At 49.1% G+C, this 19,857-nt stretch overlaps 1 protein-coding gene across 3 annotated transcripts; it reads right to left on the minus strand.

The window, feature by feature from the left end:
* Positions 1-3,823: 3,823 nt before the first annotated feature.
* Positions 3,824-19,820, minus strand: CACNG6 (calcium voltage-gated channel auxiliary subunit gamma 6). Of its 3 annotated transcripts, XM_020905486.2 has the most exons (4): positions 17,709-19,820; positions 13,400-13,474; positions 11,532-11,669; positions 3,824-4,536 (listed from the first exon to the last, which is right to left on the minus strand). In XM_020905486.2, exons 1-4 carry the CDS (start codon positions 18,040-18,042, stop codon positions 4,298-4,300), a joined length of 786 nt encoding a protein of 261 aa, XP_020761145.2. In that variant the 5' UTR covers positions 18,043-19,820; the 3' UTR covers positions 3,824-4,297. The 3 variants fall into 3 exon arrangements, with proteins under 3 accessions (XP_020761145.2, XP_020761146.2, XP_020761147.2); XM_020905487.2 differs by lacking the exon at positions 11,532-11,669; XM_020905488.2 differs by lacking the exons at positions 11,532-11,669; positions 13,400-13,474.
* Positions 19,821-19,857: the final 37 nt, after the last annotated feature.

A 19,857-nucleotide genomic window follows, 5' to 3' on the forward strand; every position in this document is an offset into this window, starting at 1 on the left:
ACACCTTTCAAAAAATAATAGAATTTTGGCTCATAAAACTATAAAGAAAAGTCAAGAAATGATTTAGTCAAAATTCAAGTTGTGCTTGTTTACCTGTGAGACTTGTGCCTTGAAGGGGGGATGTTAATGAGGAAATACCAGCAGTTTCCAAGAGACTAGCTCTTTTTCTCAGCCTGGGTTCTGAGATTAGCAGTTCCTTGCTGCTGCTGCTGCTAAGTCACTTCAGTCGTGTCTGACTCTGTGCGACCCCATAAATGGCAGCCCACCAGGCATCCCTGTCCCTGGGATTCTCCAGGCAAGAACACTGGAGCGGGTTGCCATTTCCTTCTCCAGTGCATGAAAGTGAAAAGTGAAAGTGAAGACACTCAGTCGTGTCTGATTCTTAGTGACCCCGTGGACGGCATCCTACCAGGCTCCTCCGTCCATGGGATTGTCCAGGCAAGAGTACTGGAGTGGGTTGCCATTGCCTTCTCCAGCAGTTCCTTGACCAGGGATCAAACTTGTGCCCTCTGGTGTGGGAGCACAAAGTTCTAACCACTGGACTGCCAGGGAAGTCCCCTAGTAGGCGTTTTTTAAATTTTAATTCTTTCTATGGAATATTAAGTCTGCATTTAAGAGAATCAAACTCAGATTTTCATTCATTTGTATTCATAAGTCAGCACATATATGGCGCACTTCACATTTAAAAATAAATGCTTGCTGAATTAAAAAACCACCCCCCTACACACAAACCCCACACATCTGGACTTAGGGTAAAATGTTAGCAATAGGCGAATCTGAGTAAAGAGTATATGTCTCTAGGGGTCTTCCCAGGTGGTGCAGTGGTAAAGAATCCATCTGCTAAAACAGGAGATGCAAGAGATGCAGGTCCAATCCCTGGGTCAAGGAGATCCCCTGGAGGAGAAAATGGTAACCTCCTCCAGTATTCTTGCCTGGAGAATCCCATGGACAGGAGACCCTGGCAGGCTATGGTCCATGGGGTCGCAAAGAGTCAGACATGAGTGAGCACACATGCATGCACTGTTTTGATTCTTGCAACGTCTCTGGAAGCTTGAAATTGTGCTCCAAAAAGTCAGTATAAACAACATGGAAACAAAAAGGACAGAAAAGGTGGTAGACTTCAAGAAACTTCTATTTTCCTTCACTTCAAAAAATATGAGGTGATGAGATGCAAGTGAACGGTCTGATAAATTATCCCACAGTATAATGTGATTCCAGGTATTTGTCTATTTCCTTCTCTCACTTTTGGAAAAGCCACAAAGACCCCAGGTGGGAAGAGGGTGCAGGGTTCGGAGCCCACTGGACAGAGTCATTCCCTCATCCCCCTGAGACCTGAAGACCCCGCCCTCAGGGCAGACTTCTCTGGGTTTCCCCGAGTTCTCTGGGCACATCATCAAGTAGGAAAAAAACCAACTATCCACGATGTCTCTTTTCCCAGCACTTATCCCAGTTTATAATTACAATTCATTAGTGTGATTACGTGATTAATATGTTTCCATCGCTGGAAACATCTCAGCCCAACGGGGGTCCCCTTTGACTCTCTACTGTACGCCCGGCCGAAGTGCCACGGGATGAACAGTAGTAACGGCAAGACCGATGGAGTTGTGACCCGTGCCTGGCGGTCTTCCAGGGCTTTGCAGTGATGACTGCGGCGTTCCCTCCATGGGGTTCTCTAAGAGGCACGCAAGCACACGTGCATGCGGGAGCTGAGCCTCAGAGGGTGAGCAAGCCGTTCCAGCCGTGAAAGGGGGGCCAGGGTCCACACCGGACAGTCGGGGCCCAGCGCCCCACTCTCGGCCACAGCCCAGCATTGCTGCTGCTCCAACAAGAAGGGGCCGCACCTGCCCGGCTCTGCACCAGGACCCTCAGCACCACGCTGATTCAGGGCGCAAGGAAGGCGGAGAAGGATCCCTGCAGGGCGCAGCCGAAGTTATTCCAGAGAGGGCTACACCGCCCCTCCCGGAGGACGAGCGATCTGCTGTTGAAGAAGCGGCTTCCAGCCCGGGGATGAGTCATAACCACGTTATGAACATTATAAGACTTATGCAGTGTAATTATCATGGTACATATATGTGGTATATGTGTCTGATTACATTGTATAAATATATCATATATAGGTATTATATGTATATAAGTTATATTGTATAAATAACATTACGAATATAAGTAATATATTCATATGTTACATATAAATTACATTATTTATATAATACATTATGTTGTAGAAATATTGTTACATGTATGTATCTTATGAATGCTCTATTTATATAATATGATAGAATATTAATATATTTATATAAAATTATGTTATAATTATATGATTATATAATTGTATTTATAATCTATAATTAAATATAGAAACATTTGTATGAATATATAATATATGATATCCATAATATTAGTATAAAATCTGCTTATTATGTTATAATCATATATAATGCTGGTATATATTATATATAATTTCATATTATATTATGTTAGAATTTATATTATATTATTTTCTGTTTATATTAAGTATGTTAATTTATAATATTTCTGTAATTATATATATTACACATAAAATATATATACTGTTAATATATTTAACTGAACTTAGAGTAAATTCTATAAATTATATATAATGTTTTATGTAATACATATATTATATATAATCACATTATAATTTATTCTTAAATATAGAAGCACTTAAGAGACTCACACTCACAATATTTAAACATTTGTAGTCATAAGTCAGTTCATATTCCGTATTTAAATATTTTTAAACTTAAATTTAAGAGACTTTGGCCTCTGAGCTCAGCCTCAGCGATTCAGCCTACCTAACTGAAGAATTCATTCTTGGCTCCAGTTGAGATTTCTGAGTCGAAAGGCGCACACTGGTCCTCCCGGGAAGAGGCTGGGCCCGCGGGCTCAAGGCTCGAACTTGACACCGGGCTCCTGGCCTGCTCCCTGAGAGCTGTGGGGGGCCGTCTTCCGCCGACGTCCCGCTCCTGGTGATCGAGTGTCTCTGAGATGGTGGACACTTTCTCCGCAGCTCTCCTCCCCTCTTCCCGAGTCCCCCTCAGGATTCCCTTCACGTCGTACTCCTACCAACGGTCTCATCGAGGCATCTAGGCTGATTCTAGAACGCGCCTCCAAGCGCCTCCAGATGCTGCCCATCCCCACGTCCAAAGCCACGTGTACATTTGTAGGCGTTTGTTCCCGCTGAGGCCCCCTGCCGGGCACTGACAGCTGTGCCCGCTTGCTGGGGCGGCCCTGACAAAGCCCCCAGACTGGGGGCTTAGGGGGCTTAGGCCCTGAAATGCTCTGTCTCGGGGCGCCGGAGACCGGAGGCCTGAGGTCCGGGCGTCCGCAGGGCCGCTGGCTCCCCGGTGCTGAGACGGGACTCTCCCAGGCAGCCCTCCTGGACTTGGAGACGGTCGTCTTCTCCCTGTGTCTCCTCACCTTGCCTGCCTGCTGTCCGCCCTCAGCGTCCCGGTCTCCTCCCCACACGAGGACACCAGGCGACTTTCCAAGAGGCTCAGATGGTAAAGAACCCGCCTGCAACGCGGGAGACCGGGGTTCGATCCCCGGGTCTGGAGGATCCCCTGGAGGAGGGCATGGCCACCCGCTCCAGTATTCTTGCCTGGAGAAGCCCATGGACGGAGGAGCCTGGCGGGCTCCAATGTGTTCCACATTGGGTTTTCCATTACTCACTATGGGTTCACTGACACGTGACTTTGGGGCTGATGAGCAGCAGGTGCAGCTTTTCTGAAGAGCACAGTGACCCCTTTGGGTGTATTCCCTACCCTAGAATACACACCCCACATCACAGCAGACTCCAAAGTTGTTAAACTTCCAAACCTTTAATCCCAAATCAGACCACAGCCGGGTCAGGCCCAGAGATTCTCCCATTCCCACTCTCCCCAGAAGTCTCTCCCACAGCTGAATACATCCCAATCTGGGCAACGAGAAGGTCCAACTCCGTCCCAAGACCCCCTGACCTCGCCCACCTACCCCCACCCCCTAGTTACCCCATCAGGCCCCCAGCAGTCTTCCCTGGGGACCCTCGTTTGCAAAAAAAAAATCCTCTCCCCGTCCCACCCCCAAGCAACCCAAATCCAGCCATGGAGGAAAATAAAACATATTTACAGAGGAAAAAGGTATTTACGAGGGGGAGAGGCAGGTTTGTGCAAACAGCGTGGGCCCCATAGTCCGGAGAACACAGTCTCTCTGGGGCATGGGGTGAAAGATGCAAAGGGGATGATGGGGAGGGTGGAGGGGCATTGGGAAGTTGCTGAGAGAAGGCATGACGGTGGCGCTAGGGGGCCCGCTGGCCCCACTTGGGACAGAGGGGACTCCAGGGTCCGGGAGGCAGGGTGAGCAGCAGAAAGCAGCCACCGCCCAGCATCAGGACCAGGCCGGCCCCCACGCCACAGCCCAGGGACCAGGAGTACTCGTAGGTCAGGGCCGGGGCCGCGGGGGGCTCGGGGCTGACCCTCTGCATCAAGGCTCGCACGGAATGCCGGAAGACCTCCAGGCTGACGAGGACCAGCAGGCCTGCGAGGAGAGGAGAACAGACATGGTCCTCAGGCCTCAGGGGTCCCCCACTGAGGCCTGAGCACCTACCCCAATATAGCCCCCAAAACATGCTTCCTCAGGCCGGAAACCTGAGGGACCCCTCCTAGTGACGGGGCGGAGAGAAGGGACAGAGGAGGTGATTGAACAGGTAATCCCCCCAGGGGATCAGGAGTAAAGGAGAATGTTTGGGAGACCCCTGTAAGTTAACGACCATTCAAGAAGACATGCCAGGGAATTCCTTGGAGATCCAGTGGTTAGGACTCCAGGCTGCCACTGCAGGGCTCGTGGGTTTGATCCCTGGTCAGGGAACTAAGATCCTTGTGAGCTGTATGGCACAGCCAAAAAAAAAAAAAAAAGCAGGTTTGCTTAACCACAAAACCAAAACCAAGCAGGCTTGCTGAGCAATCAAACCATGCAGCATGAGACATGCCCACACAGAATAAAACAGTGGTGGCCTGAGACCCACATCCTGCCCAGTGGGCTCAGGAAGTTAATGACCCTAGGACACACTTCTCCGGGCACGTGCACCAAAAGCAAAAATATGAAGAAGAGGGGACATTATGCTGAAACCTGAGGACTTTTACCTTATTTTAGTGGATGTTACCACCTTTTTGTTCATTTCCATTGCACTGTGACAGTCCTCCTCTGACTGTGTGTGTGTGTGTGTGTGTGTGTGTGTGTGTGTGTGTTAGTTGTTCAGTCGTGTCTGACTCTTTGCAACTCTGTGGATTCTAGCCTGCCAGACTTTTCTGTCCATGGGATTCTCCAGGCAAGAACACTGAAGGAGGTTGCTATGCCCTCCTCCAGGGGATCGTCCCGACCCAGGGTTTGACAATGTAGGGACAAGAAAACTCCCTGACGTGGAGGAGGAGCTGATGATGGAAGCTGGACGTGGACTTAGGAATGAGGGAGCAGGGAATCCTCTTCCCCTCCCCACTTTTCTCTTGTTTATAAAACTGTAGCCCACTAAGTTCTCAGCACGGGCACCCTCTCAACTGCCCACTTACAAGCCTTACAAGCGTGCTATTCTACTAGATCACTTCTCCTCCATCACTTTGCCTCCTGCTGAATTCCTTCAGCACTGAGATATCAAGGACTGGAGCCTCCCAGTGCCCCCGACCCGAGACATATTTCTGTGGTTTCACTAGCACCCCTTCAACAACCACTTACGAAGCATCTGCTCTATAGCAGGCACAGTTTTGGAAGCCGGAGAGAAAGAAAAAGACCCAGGTTCACAGAGACAGAGTAGAAGGTGGGTGCCTGGGGAGAGGAAGGGGGAGCGGAGAGTTCGTGTTTAATGGGGAGAGAGTTTTAACTGGAGAAGATGCTAAAGTGCTGGAGATGGGTGGTGGGGATGGTTGCATGACTGTGTAAATGAACTTACGCCACAGAAGTGGGCACTTAAAATGGTGCAGGGTTCCCTGGTAGTTCAATGCTTAAGACTCATGCTTTCAGTGCAGGGAGCGTGGGTTCGATCCCTGGTCAGAGAAATAAGACCCTGCATGCTGCGCTGCATTGTCAAAATAGAAAATAAAGTTTTTTTTTAAAAAAAGGTTCAAATGGTAATTTTTATGTGTCTTTCACTGCTTAAAAAAAAAAGAATAAAGCAAACCAAGGAATCAAGAGTCACAAAATCAAGAATCAAAAGGCAAATTAAGACTCCATCAAGGGACTTCCCTGGTGGTCCAGTGTTGAGACTGCACGCTCCCAGTGCAGTGTGCCTGGAGTTGGACTCCTGGTCAGGAAACTGGATCCCACATGCCGCAACTAAGACCTGGCACAGCCAGATAACTGCTGTCGTTGTTGTTCAGCCGCCAAGTCGTGTCTGATTCTTTGCGACCCCATGGACTGCAGCACGCCAGGCCTCCCCTGTCCTTCACTATCTCCTGGAGCTTGCTCAAATTAATGTCCATTGAGTCAGTGATGCCATCCAACCATCTCATCCTCCACTGCCCCCTTCTCCTTTTGCCAAATAAATAAATAAGTAAAAATAATTTTAAAAAGAGAGACTCCATCAAGACTTTAGTGAAGAGTGATGATGGAATCTAACTTAGTTGAAGCCACAGACGCAGAGAGAGAACGGTGGTGGCCAGGGACTGAGGGGAGCGGGGAACGAGGAGATGCTGATCAGAGGGTACAAACTTCCAGCTGCAAGAGGAATCAGTTCTGGAGGTCTGCTGTACAGTATGGTGACCACGGGCTTCCCTGGGGGCTCAGACGGTAAAGAATCCGCCTGCGATGCGGGAGACTGGGTTCGATCCCCGGGTTGGGAAGATCTCCCAGAGAAGGGAAAGGCTACCCACTCCAGCATTGTGGCCTGGAGAATTCCATGGACAGAGGGGCCTGGCAGGCTACAGTCCATGGGGTCACAAAAAGTCAGACACGACTGAGCGACTAAGCATAGCATAGGTGACTATAGTTAATATACCAAATACGTAAAACTTGCTAAGAGAGATCTCAAATGTTTTTGCTAGAAAAAACAACAACAACAAACGATTAGTATGTGAGGTGATGAACGTGTCAACTAGCTTGATAGTCATGACCATTTTATGATGTATATCAAAACATCAAGTGGGAGGGGAGTTCCTGGGTGGCGTGGTGGTTAGCACTTGGCGCTTTCACTGCCATGGCCCAGGTTCAATCCCTGGTCAGGGAACTGAGATCCTGCAAGTCACACAGTGTGGCTAAAAAACAAAACGAACAAACGAAAACCCAGCAACATAACACACCTTATATACAACAGCGTGTATATATATGTATGTGCTGTGCTGTGTGTTCAGTCCTGTCTCTCTGCGACCCCACGGACTGTAGCCCACCAGGCTCCTTTGTCCACGGGATTCTCCAAGCAAGAAGACTGGAGTGGGTTGTCATGCCCTCCTCCAGGGGATCTTCCTGACCCAGGGATCAAACCCGGATCTCTGGCATTGCAGGCAGATTCTTTACTGTCTGAGCCATCATGGAAGCCCATATAAAGTGTCTATATGTATATATGCACATAATTTATACTTGTCACTCATATGCCAATTAAGCTGAAAAGAAAAAAGAGTGATGGCAGATTACAAAATGAAAAGACAACAGGCAAGTTGTAATGCAATTTGATTAAAAAAAAAAAAAGAAAGGAACAAGACCAACAAAGACCCTCACAGAACCTATGTTCTACTTGGAGAAGGCAGATGGTAAACAAATAAACCCAGGCTTGCAAAAGTCAGAGGCCTCCAGGGGACAAAGAGAAAGTACAAACAGATGAGCAGGCAGGTGTAGTGGGGACAATGACAAAGGGTGGCCCAGACCCAGCTTCAGCCAACGGCAGCTCACCAGAAGCAGGGACTTAACGGACTAGATTTTCTGGTTTTCCAAGAACAGCTAGAATTTTGAAAACTGATTATTATTTCCTGGGGGGCATTCACCCCAAATATTGGGTGAGTTTAAATACTGGCTCAGAGAAACCTCTATACACTGCCCGCCAGACAAAGTACATTTATGGGCTGTTGCTGGCCTGTGGGCAGGCAGGCTGTAACTCTCAAAGTAAACACATGAGAAGACAGGGTAATTTCAGACAGTGATGCACACTAGGAAGGAGATAAAAACAGAGTGATGGGAAGGGGTGTGGCATCCAGGGGCGGGGGCTGGGACTCGAGATGGCATCATCAGAACAGCCACTTGGGCTGAGACCCAAATGGATGAAAAGAAGCCAGCTGTGCCCAGAACTCAGGGGTGGTGGCTAGGGGCAGAAGCAAGGCCTCTTTCGTACGACCTAGAAGGGTCCATGGGACCCGGCCCTGGCCTACTTCTTCAGCCTCCTCTCAAGCTGCCCTTCCCATCCTACAGTGGTATGGTGTAAGATTTCTTTCAGGACTTGAATGCACCCAGTTTGTTCAAGCCTGGAGACCTTTATGGTGCTTGGAATAACTGCTTACCCCTCCCTAAGCCAACATCACACATCCTCATTCTCTACATCCCTACTTAAGTTACACTTCTTCCGAGAAGCCTTCCCTGACCACCACCACTTAAGTCTCTGTTGGGTCTACCCAGTTACAGGTTTCCATTATACTCCTTACTGTTCATTTATAGCATTAATCACAATTGGTAATTATTAACATATGTTAATTTATATAAGTGTTATTTATTTGCCTGATTTATATCACTCCCAATAGAGTATAAACCTGTGAGGGCCAGGAACTTGTTTGTTTCATATCCCTAAAACATAGTATATCTGACACATAGTATTTATGGAGAAAAACAATATAACCTGAACATGTGTGAGATCTAGGGAGACCTCGAAACCCCCACCTGCCCCGATATCCAGTATAAGAAAAATAACTGTGGAGTCAAATCTATCCTTCACTTTTACTTGGTTGTACAATTTGCAGAACATTTTTGGGCCCGAGACTTTCATAAAACACTTTAATGTCCACACTTTCATGGTACCCTCAGGAATAACACAGGCATGAGTTCAATAATAACACCAACACCAAATTCCTACCAAGCTGAAAGTCCCATGACAACAGGAATCATCTTAATCTGGTCTTCATTCTGTCCCCAGTAGTACCTAACACAGCATCCAGCAATTACTAGATATTAAAGACATACTGTATCATTGAATGAATGGATGGATGGACAGATAGACGAATATATGAATGGAAGGAGAAAGAGAAAAATGGGGGGGAAGCAAGGAAGAAAAGGCAGTGGGGAGGGAGATGATTGACAGATCAGAGTAAAGATGGATGGATGGATAGGATAGGTACTTGATAAATATATACTTGAATGCATGAGTTCATAAATATGAAATTTTAACTCAGAGATGGAAAGCAATTTCCTCAAAATCACTCATCTCTTAATAGTTTCTTGGCTGTGCTGGGTCTTCAGTTGCGGCATGTGGGCTCTTTAGTTGTGGCATGTGAAACCTTAGTTGTGGCATGTGGGGTCTACTTCCCTGACCAGAGATCGAACCCTGGTCCGCTTGGGGGTATGGAATCTTAACCACTGGACCACCAGGAAAATCCCTCCTGGTTTGTCTTTTATACCAGTATCCTCACTCTTCATGCTCCAACCTCACTGGCTGTATTTTAGGACCTGAAATTCACCAAACGTTTTTCTAGCTTGGTTACACATACTTTGACATTGTAAGTGTCACCTCCTCCAAGAGGCCTTCTCTAATTCTGCTTTAAATCAAGTGCCCTCATTAGGCACTCTCACAGGACTCTACTTTTTCTTGGGCACTGATTGCCATTTATAACTGTGTGATAATTTGTATCATTTCTGTGTCCTTAGCCAGATGATAATCTCCTTAACCTTTCCTTCTTGTATAGTCTTCACACATATGCATAGTGTAATGCGTCTGTGTGCATAGCAGTGATTTAAGTGAACTAATGGATAAATCAAACAAAGGACAGGGAGTGACTGACTTTCCCCCCTTTATTTAGGAAGTTCTCTAAGGCACAAAACAATAATAAGAATGTGATTACTGGGACTTCCCTGGTTGTCTGCCTTGCAATGCAGGAGATGTGGATTTGATTCTTGGTTGGGGAACTAAGACCCCATTTGTGTAGAGCAACCAAGCCTGAACGCCACAACTAGAGCATCTGTGAGCTGCAGTGAAAGATCCCAGGTGCCACAACTGAGACCTGACACAGTCTAATGAGTGAATAGTTTTGAAGAATGTGATTATTAATCATTTCTCTTTGAGTGTGCTCTTGACCACTCATATCTCCCTTGCCTCATTTTTCACCAAGTCTCTACTTCATCTTCGGATTAAGGTTACCTTGTACATTTGTGCAAACTTTGCCCTGCTTTATGCTCTGTTCTTCATTCTGTTCCTCAAACTTGCCAAATATTTCACAGACTTCACACATACAATTTATCATCACTATTACCATATTACCAGCATCACTACCACCACACAATCACCACCAACATGGCCACCACTACTGTCAACACCATACTCTGGGTAATTTCTGTTCCTCATTTGATTATCAGCTTTAATATCACTTTCTCAGGAATTTTCCCTGACATACCTCCCACCCCAGTGTGTACCCCTTATATGCTTTATCATAACTCTCATCACAACTATAGTTGAATTATATATGTAATTGCTGGTTACTATCTATTTCTGTTAGAATCTAGGCTTTATGAAGGCAGACACAGTGTCTGTCTTATGAATCTTATATCTCCAGCCCTTAGCCTACTGCCTGGAACATAGTAGGTGCTCAGTAGATCCATGAAAGACAAATGAAACTTATATAATGAATGACCTATCTATCTACCTTAGAAAGCATCTGATCCAGTGAGGGCTACATTTCACAAGATGCAGACTTTTTGGACTTTCAACTCCAAAAATGCAACAGTTCTTACAGACTCCAAGTGCAAATCTAAAATCGTGTCTAGAGAACCTTCAGTTCTCGGCCAACAAAAGTGCTTGGAATTTTCTCATATTTAAGAGTACTATAGCCGTTGTGCTTCCCAGCATGCAATCAGTGCTTAGAGAACTTCTTCAACCTCCCAGCATGCAACAGCCCATGGGGATCTCCCTCACCCTGCGAGCAGACAGCAGTGCTTGGAGGCCCTAGATTCCAATATAAAAAAGTGTTTGAGTCAGCAGCAGAACTTAGAACTCTTCCATCTCTGAGAGTTCTATAGCATTTGAGCTTCTGCCAACTCCTAGCACACAACAGTGCTTGGAGACCTGATCTCTCAATGTGCAACAGTGCTTAGAGACCTCCCTCGACCTCCCAGAATGCAACAGTGCTTGGAAACACAACTGCCCAGCATGCAATACTTTAAGTGCTTTAAGACCCGACCTCCCAGCATGCAATGGTGCTTGGAGACCTGACCTTCCAGCATGCAGCAGGGCTTGGAGACCTGGTTTCCCAGCATGCAACAGGTCTTGAAGACCCGACCTCCCAGCATGCAACAGGGGTTGAAGTCCAGATCTCCTAGCATGCAGTATCCTTGGTCTGTAGGCTCTCAACCCTCACCTGAGAGGCCAAAGCAGACGGCTCCAACCCGGAGCAGGAACTCTGCACCTTTGCTGAGCACCATGATGACACAGAGGCACCCCAGGGCCATAACTGCCAAGCCTAGCACTGCTATCACTGCAGCTGCCTGATTCACCTCTGCGAGGAAGGGGAGGGGAAATAGACAACACTGGATGTAGGAAGTGGGCGGAACTCCCCTATAGGCACTCAGAACCAGGAATACGAAAGAGTCAGGACTAGAGAAGAATTTTCAAGTAGCAGAGCCAATATTTTACTTATACTGTTTTACTTATACTGTTGAAGGAACCAAGGCTCAGAGAGGGTCAGTTATTTGCCTAAGGTCACAGAGCCAAGAATGGGCAAAGCCAGGATTAGAAGGAGATGGGAACTACCAATTATTATTTATGATCTGGTCACTGTTTGTTTACCAGTGAGGAAACTGAGGCAGTGGATTGTGTGTGTGTGTGTGGGAGACAACAGAGAAGGCAGTATATTATAGTGGGATGATCCAAGTTGGAATTCTCCCTAGCTACTTCCTAGATGGAAGATTCTGCTAAAGCCACTGAACTTCTCTGAGCCTCACTTTCCTCTTCTAGAAAAATCAAGACAAAAGTCCCTATTTGGTCTGCTGTGAGGATTAGAAATCACCCATGTAATGTGCCCAGTGTACAACTTGGCACACAGCACTTGGGCCATAGATGTGCCCTGAGAATATTTTACTATCCTGGGGTGGGGGTGAGGGTGGGGTGGGGTGGGTGGGCAGGCACAGTGACTTGCCCAAGACCACTTAGCACCAAGATAAGAAAGAAAGGAGTGGAAGGAGTGGAGAGGGTAAGACACCACTATTTAATGAGGACCTATTATGTGCCAGGCATCACACTGTATGTTTTAGCTGCATCATCTCATTAAATCCTTATAAAGACCAGATAAGGTTGATGACATGACCACAGTTCCTTTACTGGTGAGGATGCCGAGGTACTGGGGTGGTGGAGAAACTGTGGTTAGGGTAGAAAGGGTAAAGTCTTAAGAGTTTCATTGTTTAGTATGTAGCCAGTAACCACAGATGGTGTTTTCGTTTGAAATGAATTTAAATGGAACAAAAGTGAAAACTCAGTGTCTTAGTTGCACCAGCCACATTTGGTCAGTGGCTGCCATACTAGTTAGTACAGATTCAGAAACATTTCCATTTTCACAGCATGCTTTATAGAAGAGCACTGAGTTGGAGTTGGAATTATTTGGGTTTAAATTGTGCCTCTCTCTGTCACTTCCTGGGAAAATAAACCATTTATGGGCTTCCGTTTTCTCATCTGGAAGATTAAGATAAAGCCCCTGTCTTGCAGAGTCATGGAAAGGACTGGAAGTCTTATAAATGAAACCCTCAGGGCTGTGTTTAGCATGTGGGAAATCACACTTGTGAGATGTTATTGTACTGCCCACAGAGAGGGGCTGGGACTTGCCCAAAGTAACACAGCATGTGGCAAAGGCGGAGCTGAGGCGGGAACCCTGGACAGAGGGTTCTGAAGAACCACCTCTCCCCAAAGGTGAGACCTCCCAAGGCTTAGGAGCTTGTGCCCATCCTGCGGCAAAGCAGAGAAGAGCATGATGCTATCAAGAACTCCTCTGGGACTAACATACGAACTACTGTACATAAAGTAGATAGCCAACAAGGACTTATTGTCCAGCACGGAGAAGTATAATCAATACCTTCTAATAAATAAGGGAATATCATCTGAAAAAAATAATGGAATCATTTCGCTGTACCCCTGAAACCAACACAATATTGTAAACAAGCTCTGCATCAATTTAAAAAGAAAAGAATTCCTTTGGTGTGGTCAGCACATCCCCTCTGCCGGGTGAAATGGTCTTACCTTTCTTTGTGGTTCTCTGGAAGATGTGTGCATTCTCTCCCGTGGTGAAGAATTTAAAATAAGTGCAATTTGCTTCTGTAGGAGCAGGGGAGAGAAAAAGAGAGGTAATGACATGGAGATCCCTAGTGTAAGCTCAGGGCTGGACATTTAGCAAAGCTCACAATAACCCAGAAATATGACATTAGCATCCCTGAGAGAAATGATGTCCAGAAAAGGAAAACCACCTGCTATCACACAGCTATCCAGGAGCTGGGACTCCAATCCAGAGCTGAAAAGTCCAGATCTGTGGCCGTGAGAGGGCTACTGACCTTTCTGAGCTTCTGACTCTTCCTCTGTAAAGTGAGTTAATAGTCTCTTCCCTGACTCTGTCATATGGCTTGTTTAGGGTCAAATGAGATTAGAAACGGATAACCGCTTTATTCAACAGAGCATACCAAGATCCAGGCAGAAGGTTAACACATTCAGAAGAGATTCTCTACCTCAGAAAGGTTTCCTGTCTAGACTACACAAAGAACCCCTGCTGATCAGCAAGAAAAGAGAGGGAACCCAGTAGAAAAATGGGCAAAGGAGATGAATAGTCAGTTCATAGGAGAAGCCCAGATTACTCACAAGAACATAAAGAGATGCTCCATCTCAACGGGGATCAAAGAAATGCAACTTAAATCAGCAGGGAGATGCCACTTTAGATCAATTAGATTGGCAAATATTAAAAGGATAATATTAAGCACTAAGAAGGATAAGAGGAAACATCTGGGGGTGTAATAGGTACTGGCCTCTTTTGGAAAGCACTTTGGAGTACTTTATGAAATGAAGTATGTTTATACCCTGCAGCCCAGCAATTTCACTTCTGGGTATATATCCAGAAAAAAACCATATGCAGGAAAATACATGTATTGCCTGCTGTTCATTGCAACACTTTATAAAAACAGGGAGTCAGAATAATCAACCTAGTGTCCATCTCGATGGGAACAGAGAAGTAAATGTGATAGATGCTCCCCAGGCAAGCCTCTGCAGCACAAAGTAGCCACGAACTAGAATAACAAATTAGATTGGAGAGATTTGAGAAACACAGCATTGAGCAAAAAAAAAAAAAAAAAAAATCACAAATAGGAAAAAAATCTAGAGCATGATATCATTTATGTAAATTAAAATACATATATAAAAATAACACTGTATATTTTCCAAGTTAAAATATATATCCAATGCATTAAAGAGATGAACTAGGAACAATAAATTTAAAAAAAAAGAATGTAAAATAATGCACAAGAAAGAACCAGCAAAGGCTGGTAATGATTTTGTGACATAAGCTGAAAAGTTATGATTCATCTAACTCTGTGTACTTGAAGTTTAAGGAACCCCACACTTTGGGTGGGGGGGAAGATGCTTTCTAAGTTGCATTTTAAAGCCAGAATTTCCCATAGAACACACCTAGAATCAGCTTTCTCATTCCACAGATGGGGAAACTGAGCAGAAGAAGGATGAGAGGGGAGGAGAGAGGTTGCAAATAAGAGGGGGGGAGGAAACAGGAAAGAGGGCAGGTGGTCTTGGGAAGTGGGAAGCAACTTTTCAAACTGAAGAGGGATGCTGAAGGACAAGAGGTAAGCTCCCGAGTCAGGTGAGGTGATGTGGACACTCCGCCTGGTACTTGGAGGGAAGGAGAAGGTCATGACATATCCTGGCTGGAGCAGTGAATCCTGATTCTGCAACAGCAAGAAGCAGAAGGTGCTTTGTGCAGTGGAGCAAAGGGCAAGGATGCTGTCTGTAGTGGTGGGGGGAGAAACGCAGTCTTCCTCTGCAAGGGAAAAGGAAAGTCTCATCTAGAGAGTGAGAGGGCGTGGTACATCTTCTGAGAGAGTATGGGCTATCTGGCACCCCATTTTGGCTGCTAATGATTTAGATTATCTTGCCTCTTATCTCAGAGGCTATGGTACATCTCATTTGGAAAAAGAGTGGGATATGGGTCATCCCCGCTTGGGGATGTCCTTTGATGGGCTATGAGATGTGTGGGATATTTCTGAAACCTGGAAAGCTGGGAGATGTCCTCTGAAGGGTCAGGACTGTGGGCTGATGGGGATGGTCCTTTAAGAAAGTTGAAGCCCTTTCTGATCATTAGGGAGACATCAAGGGATGTGAAGGACCCCAGAGTATGCAGTTAGGCGGGATGGGACATCCCATCCAGTGCAGTGAGGACCTCTGGGGCATATTTACAGACTAATGAGATGCAGTATATTGTGGTTGTTAAGAACAAGATGACCAGGGTTCAAACCCCATATGACTAGCCTGGGTGCTTAGATGGAGCCATTCATATTTCTTCCTCTCTCTCTTAAAAAACAAAACAAAACAAAACTTCAGTTCTTTTCCAATTGCATATACTTAAATTTAATTTTTTTTTTGGCTGCATAACAGTGATGTGTGGGATCTTAGTTCCCCAAACAGGGATTGAACCTGTGTCCCTTGCATTGGCAGTGTGGAGTCTTAACCACTGGACCATCATGGAAGTCCGGATCTATTTACATACACTTCTTGCTCTTCATTTTGAGGATGATAATAACTACATATAGGGGTTGGGATGATAATAACTACTTGCAGGGTTGCTATGAGGATTGATAAGTTAATGCAGATGAAATACTTATGACAGAGCCAGGCACTCACTACATAAGCATCTAATACATATTTCTGACTTTATCTCTATCAAAATTTTTTTATTAGAGCATATTTAATTTACAACATCTAACACTTTTTTTTTTCACCAGAGCATCCCATTTCTCAAAAATTTGGGAACATCTGCTTGAGGCTCTGCGGGGTGAGAAAGAGCCCGTCTGCACACTGAGTGGGTGGGTATCTCAGAACAAAGGCGTGTGGCATCCCATTTTGCTATCAAGGGTGTGTATAAAGAATCCGCCTGCAATGCGGGAGACCTGGGTTCCATCCCTGGGTCAGGAAGATCCCCTGGAGAAGGGAATGGCAACCCACTCCAGTATTCTGGCCTGGAGAATTCCATGGACAGAGGGGTCTGGCAGCTACAGTCCATAGGGTTGCAAAGAGTTGAACACAACTAAAGCAACCTGAACACACACACGAGATGATAAGACAATCCTTTGGAGAGGAAAGCGGGTTGGCGATGTCGTGCGGGCAATTAAGCATGCAACATTCTAAATGGGCTCTGAGGGTTGTCAGATAGTTTCCTTGGGTCAGTAGAGGTGGAGTGAGATCTCATCTCCGTTCCCAGGGGGTATAGGGTGTCTCCACTGGTATAAGTTTAGGGCATGGCATGTCCTGTCTGGGAGAGTGAGAGGTATGGGATAGCTCTCTGTCAGGGCTGGGGGTGAAAGAGTCACTCTGTGGGAAAGTGAGGGCTGTGGGGGTGTCTGGAAGAGACAGCGAGGGGGGCTGGAGTGTCCAGTCTGAGGATGCGAGGTGAAAGATCTCCCAGGAAGCAGGAGGGCTGCCCCGGGAGGTGGGAGGTGTCTCCTGAGAGCTCTGTCTTAGTGGACTCGGTAGGAGGGAACAGCAGATTGTGCTCTGGGGTAGGCGTCAAGACGAGCTGCCTCCCCAGGGCCTGCGGGGTCGGGCCGCAGGCTGTCTCCAGAGTGGGAAGAGCAAGCTGACATCGGGAACCCAGAGTCTTTCTCTAAGGGAGCAGACTGTCTCGGGGGGCGGGGGCGTTTCTGGGGAGTCACAGGCTGTCTGAGGCACCAACTGTGTCCAGGGTCACCATCCGGGTCTCGGGCCTCAGGCTGTGATCAGAGACACAAGGTTTCTCTGGGGCTTTCCTGGTGGCTCAGACAGTAAAGAATCTGCCTGCAATCCAGGGGACCTGGGTTGGATCCCTGGGTGGGGAAGATCCCCTGGAGAAAGGCATGGCAACCCACTCCAGGATTCTTGCCTAGAGAATCCCATGGACAGAGGAGCCTGGCGGGCTACAGTCCATGGGGTCACACAGAGTCAGACACAACTATTATCTGTCTTTCTATCTACCTTATGGGTTCTCTGGGGGTACAGACTGGTCCAGGGGCACACAAATGTCTGGGATCATGGGTTGTGCTGGAGGTCCGGAGCTTTGGAGGTCCTGGGATAGTCTGGGGCTGGTCTGGGGACACAGGCTAGTTTGGGGGTACAGACTCCCTCTCCGCAGGGTGTGCTCCTGGGGCAGAGTTACTCCCAGGAGCACAGGCTGAGGTGGGCAGGGTCGGGGGGCTCCTTCTGAGGGTGCAAGCTCGCCCTCTCTGGGGCTCGGCTGTCTTGGACAGCGGCCTCTCAGCGGCCTGCGGGGGTCCCAGCCCCCGCGCGGGGCGGGCGGCGGCCTCACCTCCGGGCAGCTCGGCGGGCCCGCAGGTGTCCCTGTCCGCGGGCACGTCCGCCTGCCACAGTCGCTTCGTGCACATCTTCCAGAGGCCCAGGTGCGCCGCGTCGCAGACGGCGCTGCCGTTGTCCCGGTACGTGTTGAGCTCCACCCAGAACTCGGTGCCGACGGCCAGCACGGCCAGCGTGGCGCCCACGGAGGTCAGCAGCAGCGCCAGCTTGATCTTGCCCTCGCGCTCCGGGGTCATCTGGGCCTTGGGCTGCCCGCGAGCCCGCTGCCGGGCCGCGGCACCCCGCCGGCGGTTCTCCTCTTGCAGGAAGAAGTTGGACCACATCATCATCGCGCCTGGCGGGCGGTGGGGCTCCGGGGCCGAGAAGGCAGAGCTGAGGCGGGCTTCTGCGGGGGGCGCGCGCCTGGGGTCTAGCAGCAGGGGTGAGGGGCTGAGTCCCCCCAGGAACCTCAGATGGGGAAGTCAGGGTCACCTCTGGGGCTTAATATACTAGATAATATACTATACCGAGAAAATACTAGATCCTGAACTGAGAAGCCTCTGAGATTCGCGGGGGGTGGGAGGTCGGGTACCCAGAGAAGCTCAGCAAAGAAGATGGGATCAGAGGAAAGCAAAGTTCCCCCAGCCTCAGGGCCAGAACCTGGGTACCCTGGAGCGGGGTTGGGAGGGTTACAGGAGGAGGAGGAACTGAGGGTCAGCGGAAGCTCTGAGGATCAGCTCTGGGGTCCCCCCTGGGAGGAATCTGTGTTTCCACAGGGAAACTGTGTTTCCTGGGGTGGGAGGAAGGATCCGAGCTTCCTCCTAAGGCTCAGAGTTTGGGATTCTCAGGAAGGGGAGCTGAAGTCCTTGTGTGTGGGGGTGGGGTGGGGAGATGCTTCCTGGCTTCTTTTGGGCTCAGAGTCTGAGAAAGAGTTGGGTCCCCTCTGGGGTTCAGAAGAGGAAAAACTGGGGTGCAGAGGGTTCCGAAGGGGAGGTCAGAGAGGCAGTAGGACCCCCCAACTTTCACAGAGAGGGGTCAGCAAAGTCCTGGCTGGGGTTCAGAGCAAGGAAGCTGGGGACCTGCTGGAATTCCAGAAAGTGGGTGTGGGGGCTTCTCCCTGGCCCTTCAGAGAGGAGAGCGGAGAAGATCTGCCCGGGGGCTGTGAGGGGACCGGGGGCCGAGAAGACCGTGGGGCCCAGAGAAGGGAGCTGAGGGATACCCCCAACCCGAGACCCGGGAGGGGGACCCGGGGCCCGCACTGGGGCTCAGATGAAAGGGCTGTGGTCCGCACCGCGGCTTAGAAAGTGGGGACCACGTCCCGCCGCGGTTCGAAGGACGGCTGGGGCCCGGAACGAACTGGGCGTCCCTTTGCGATCGCTCGCCTCCCCCTCCCCCGGGCTCCCAGGGCCGGCCGGGCCGGGCCTGCTCCAGGCCGGGCGCCTCCCTCGGGCCTCCCACCCCCGGTTCCCGGGCAGGGACCCCGCGGGCTCTCCTGCCTCCGCGCCGCGCCGCCCCCAGCTCCGCGAGGCCTCCGAACCGCCGGCTCCGCGCGCCGCCGCCCGCCCGCCCGGCCGCTCTGCGCCCTCGGGGCCTCGCCCCCATCCGCCGCCCCCTGCACCCTCGCCGGCTATTTCGGGCTCGACCCGTAAATAACACCCGCACCTGTCGCCCGCTCCCGTTGCCATAGGGACCCGGGGTATTTTAAGGGGACGAGGGGCGGGGAGGAGGAAGGCTGCCCGCGGAGGAGGGGCTGGGGGCGGGGTCTCGACCCCAGAGGAGCCCGGAGGGACGTCGGCTTCCTTCAGGACGCAGGCGGGAGCTGAGGGTCCGATCTCCTGGCGAGGGCGGGGGGAGGGGTGGGCTGGGGGTTGGCGCGGGCAGGAACGGGCGGGGAACCCGGGCCGAGCGAGCCCGCCTGGAAACCCGACTGTTGGGTCTGAGGGAGGAGAAAGCTGCGGCCAGGGTTCTCGGGTCCCTGAAAGAGAAGAAACCTGGGGACTTTGACTCCTGAGGCTGAGAGAAGGGCCCAGGGCTCTGGACCCCCGGGTCTGAGGGAGGAGGGGCTGGGGGTCTGCACTCTGGGTCTGAGGGAGGAGGGGCCGGGGGCCCAAATCCCTTGCATGTTGAAGGAAGCACAGCACCCCACGCTGGGGGCCTCGGCTCCC

Source organism: Odocoileus virginianus, chromosome 20 (assembly GCF_023699985.2).
Source record: "Odocoileus virginianus isolate 20LAN1187 ecotype Illinois chromosome 20, Ovbor_1.2, whole genome shotgun sequence".
In the NCBI taxonomy this organism is placed as follows: Eukaryota; Metazoa; Chordata; class Mammalia; order Artiodactyla; family Cervidae; genus Odocoileus; species Odocoileus virginianus.

What these genes read in the sequence shown, in the direction of transcription:
- CACNG6 (XM_020905486.2), bottom strand. Translation starts at nt 18,042, where the DNA reads ATGATGATGTGGTCCAACTTCTTCCTGCAAGAGGAGAACCGCCGGCGG. An exon ending in GCCCGCCGAGCTGCCCGGAG is followed by an intron (nt 13,475 to 17,708) that starts GTGAGGCCGCCG and finishes CTGCTCCTACAG; the next exon opens with AAGCAAATTGCACTTATTTT. An exon ending in CGTCTGCTTTGGCCTCTCAG is followed by an intron (nt 4,537 to 11,531) that starts GTGAGGGTTGAG and finishes CTCTCCTCGCAG; the next exon opens with GCCTGCTGGTCCTCGTCAGC.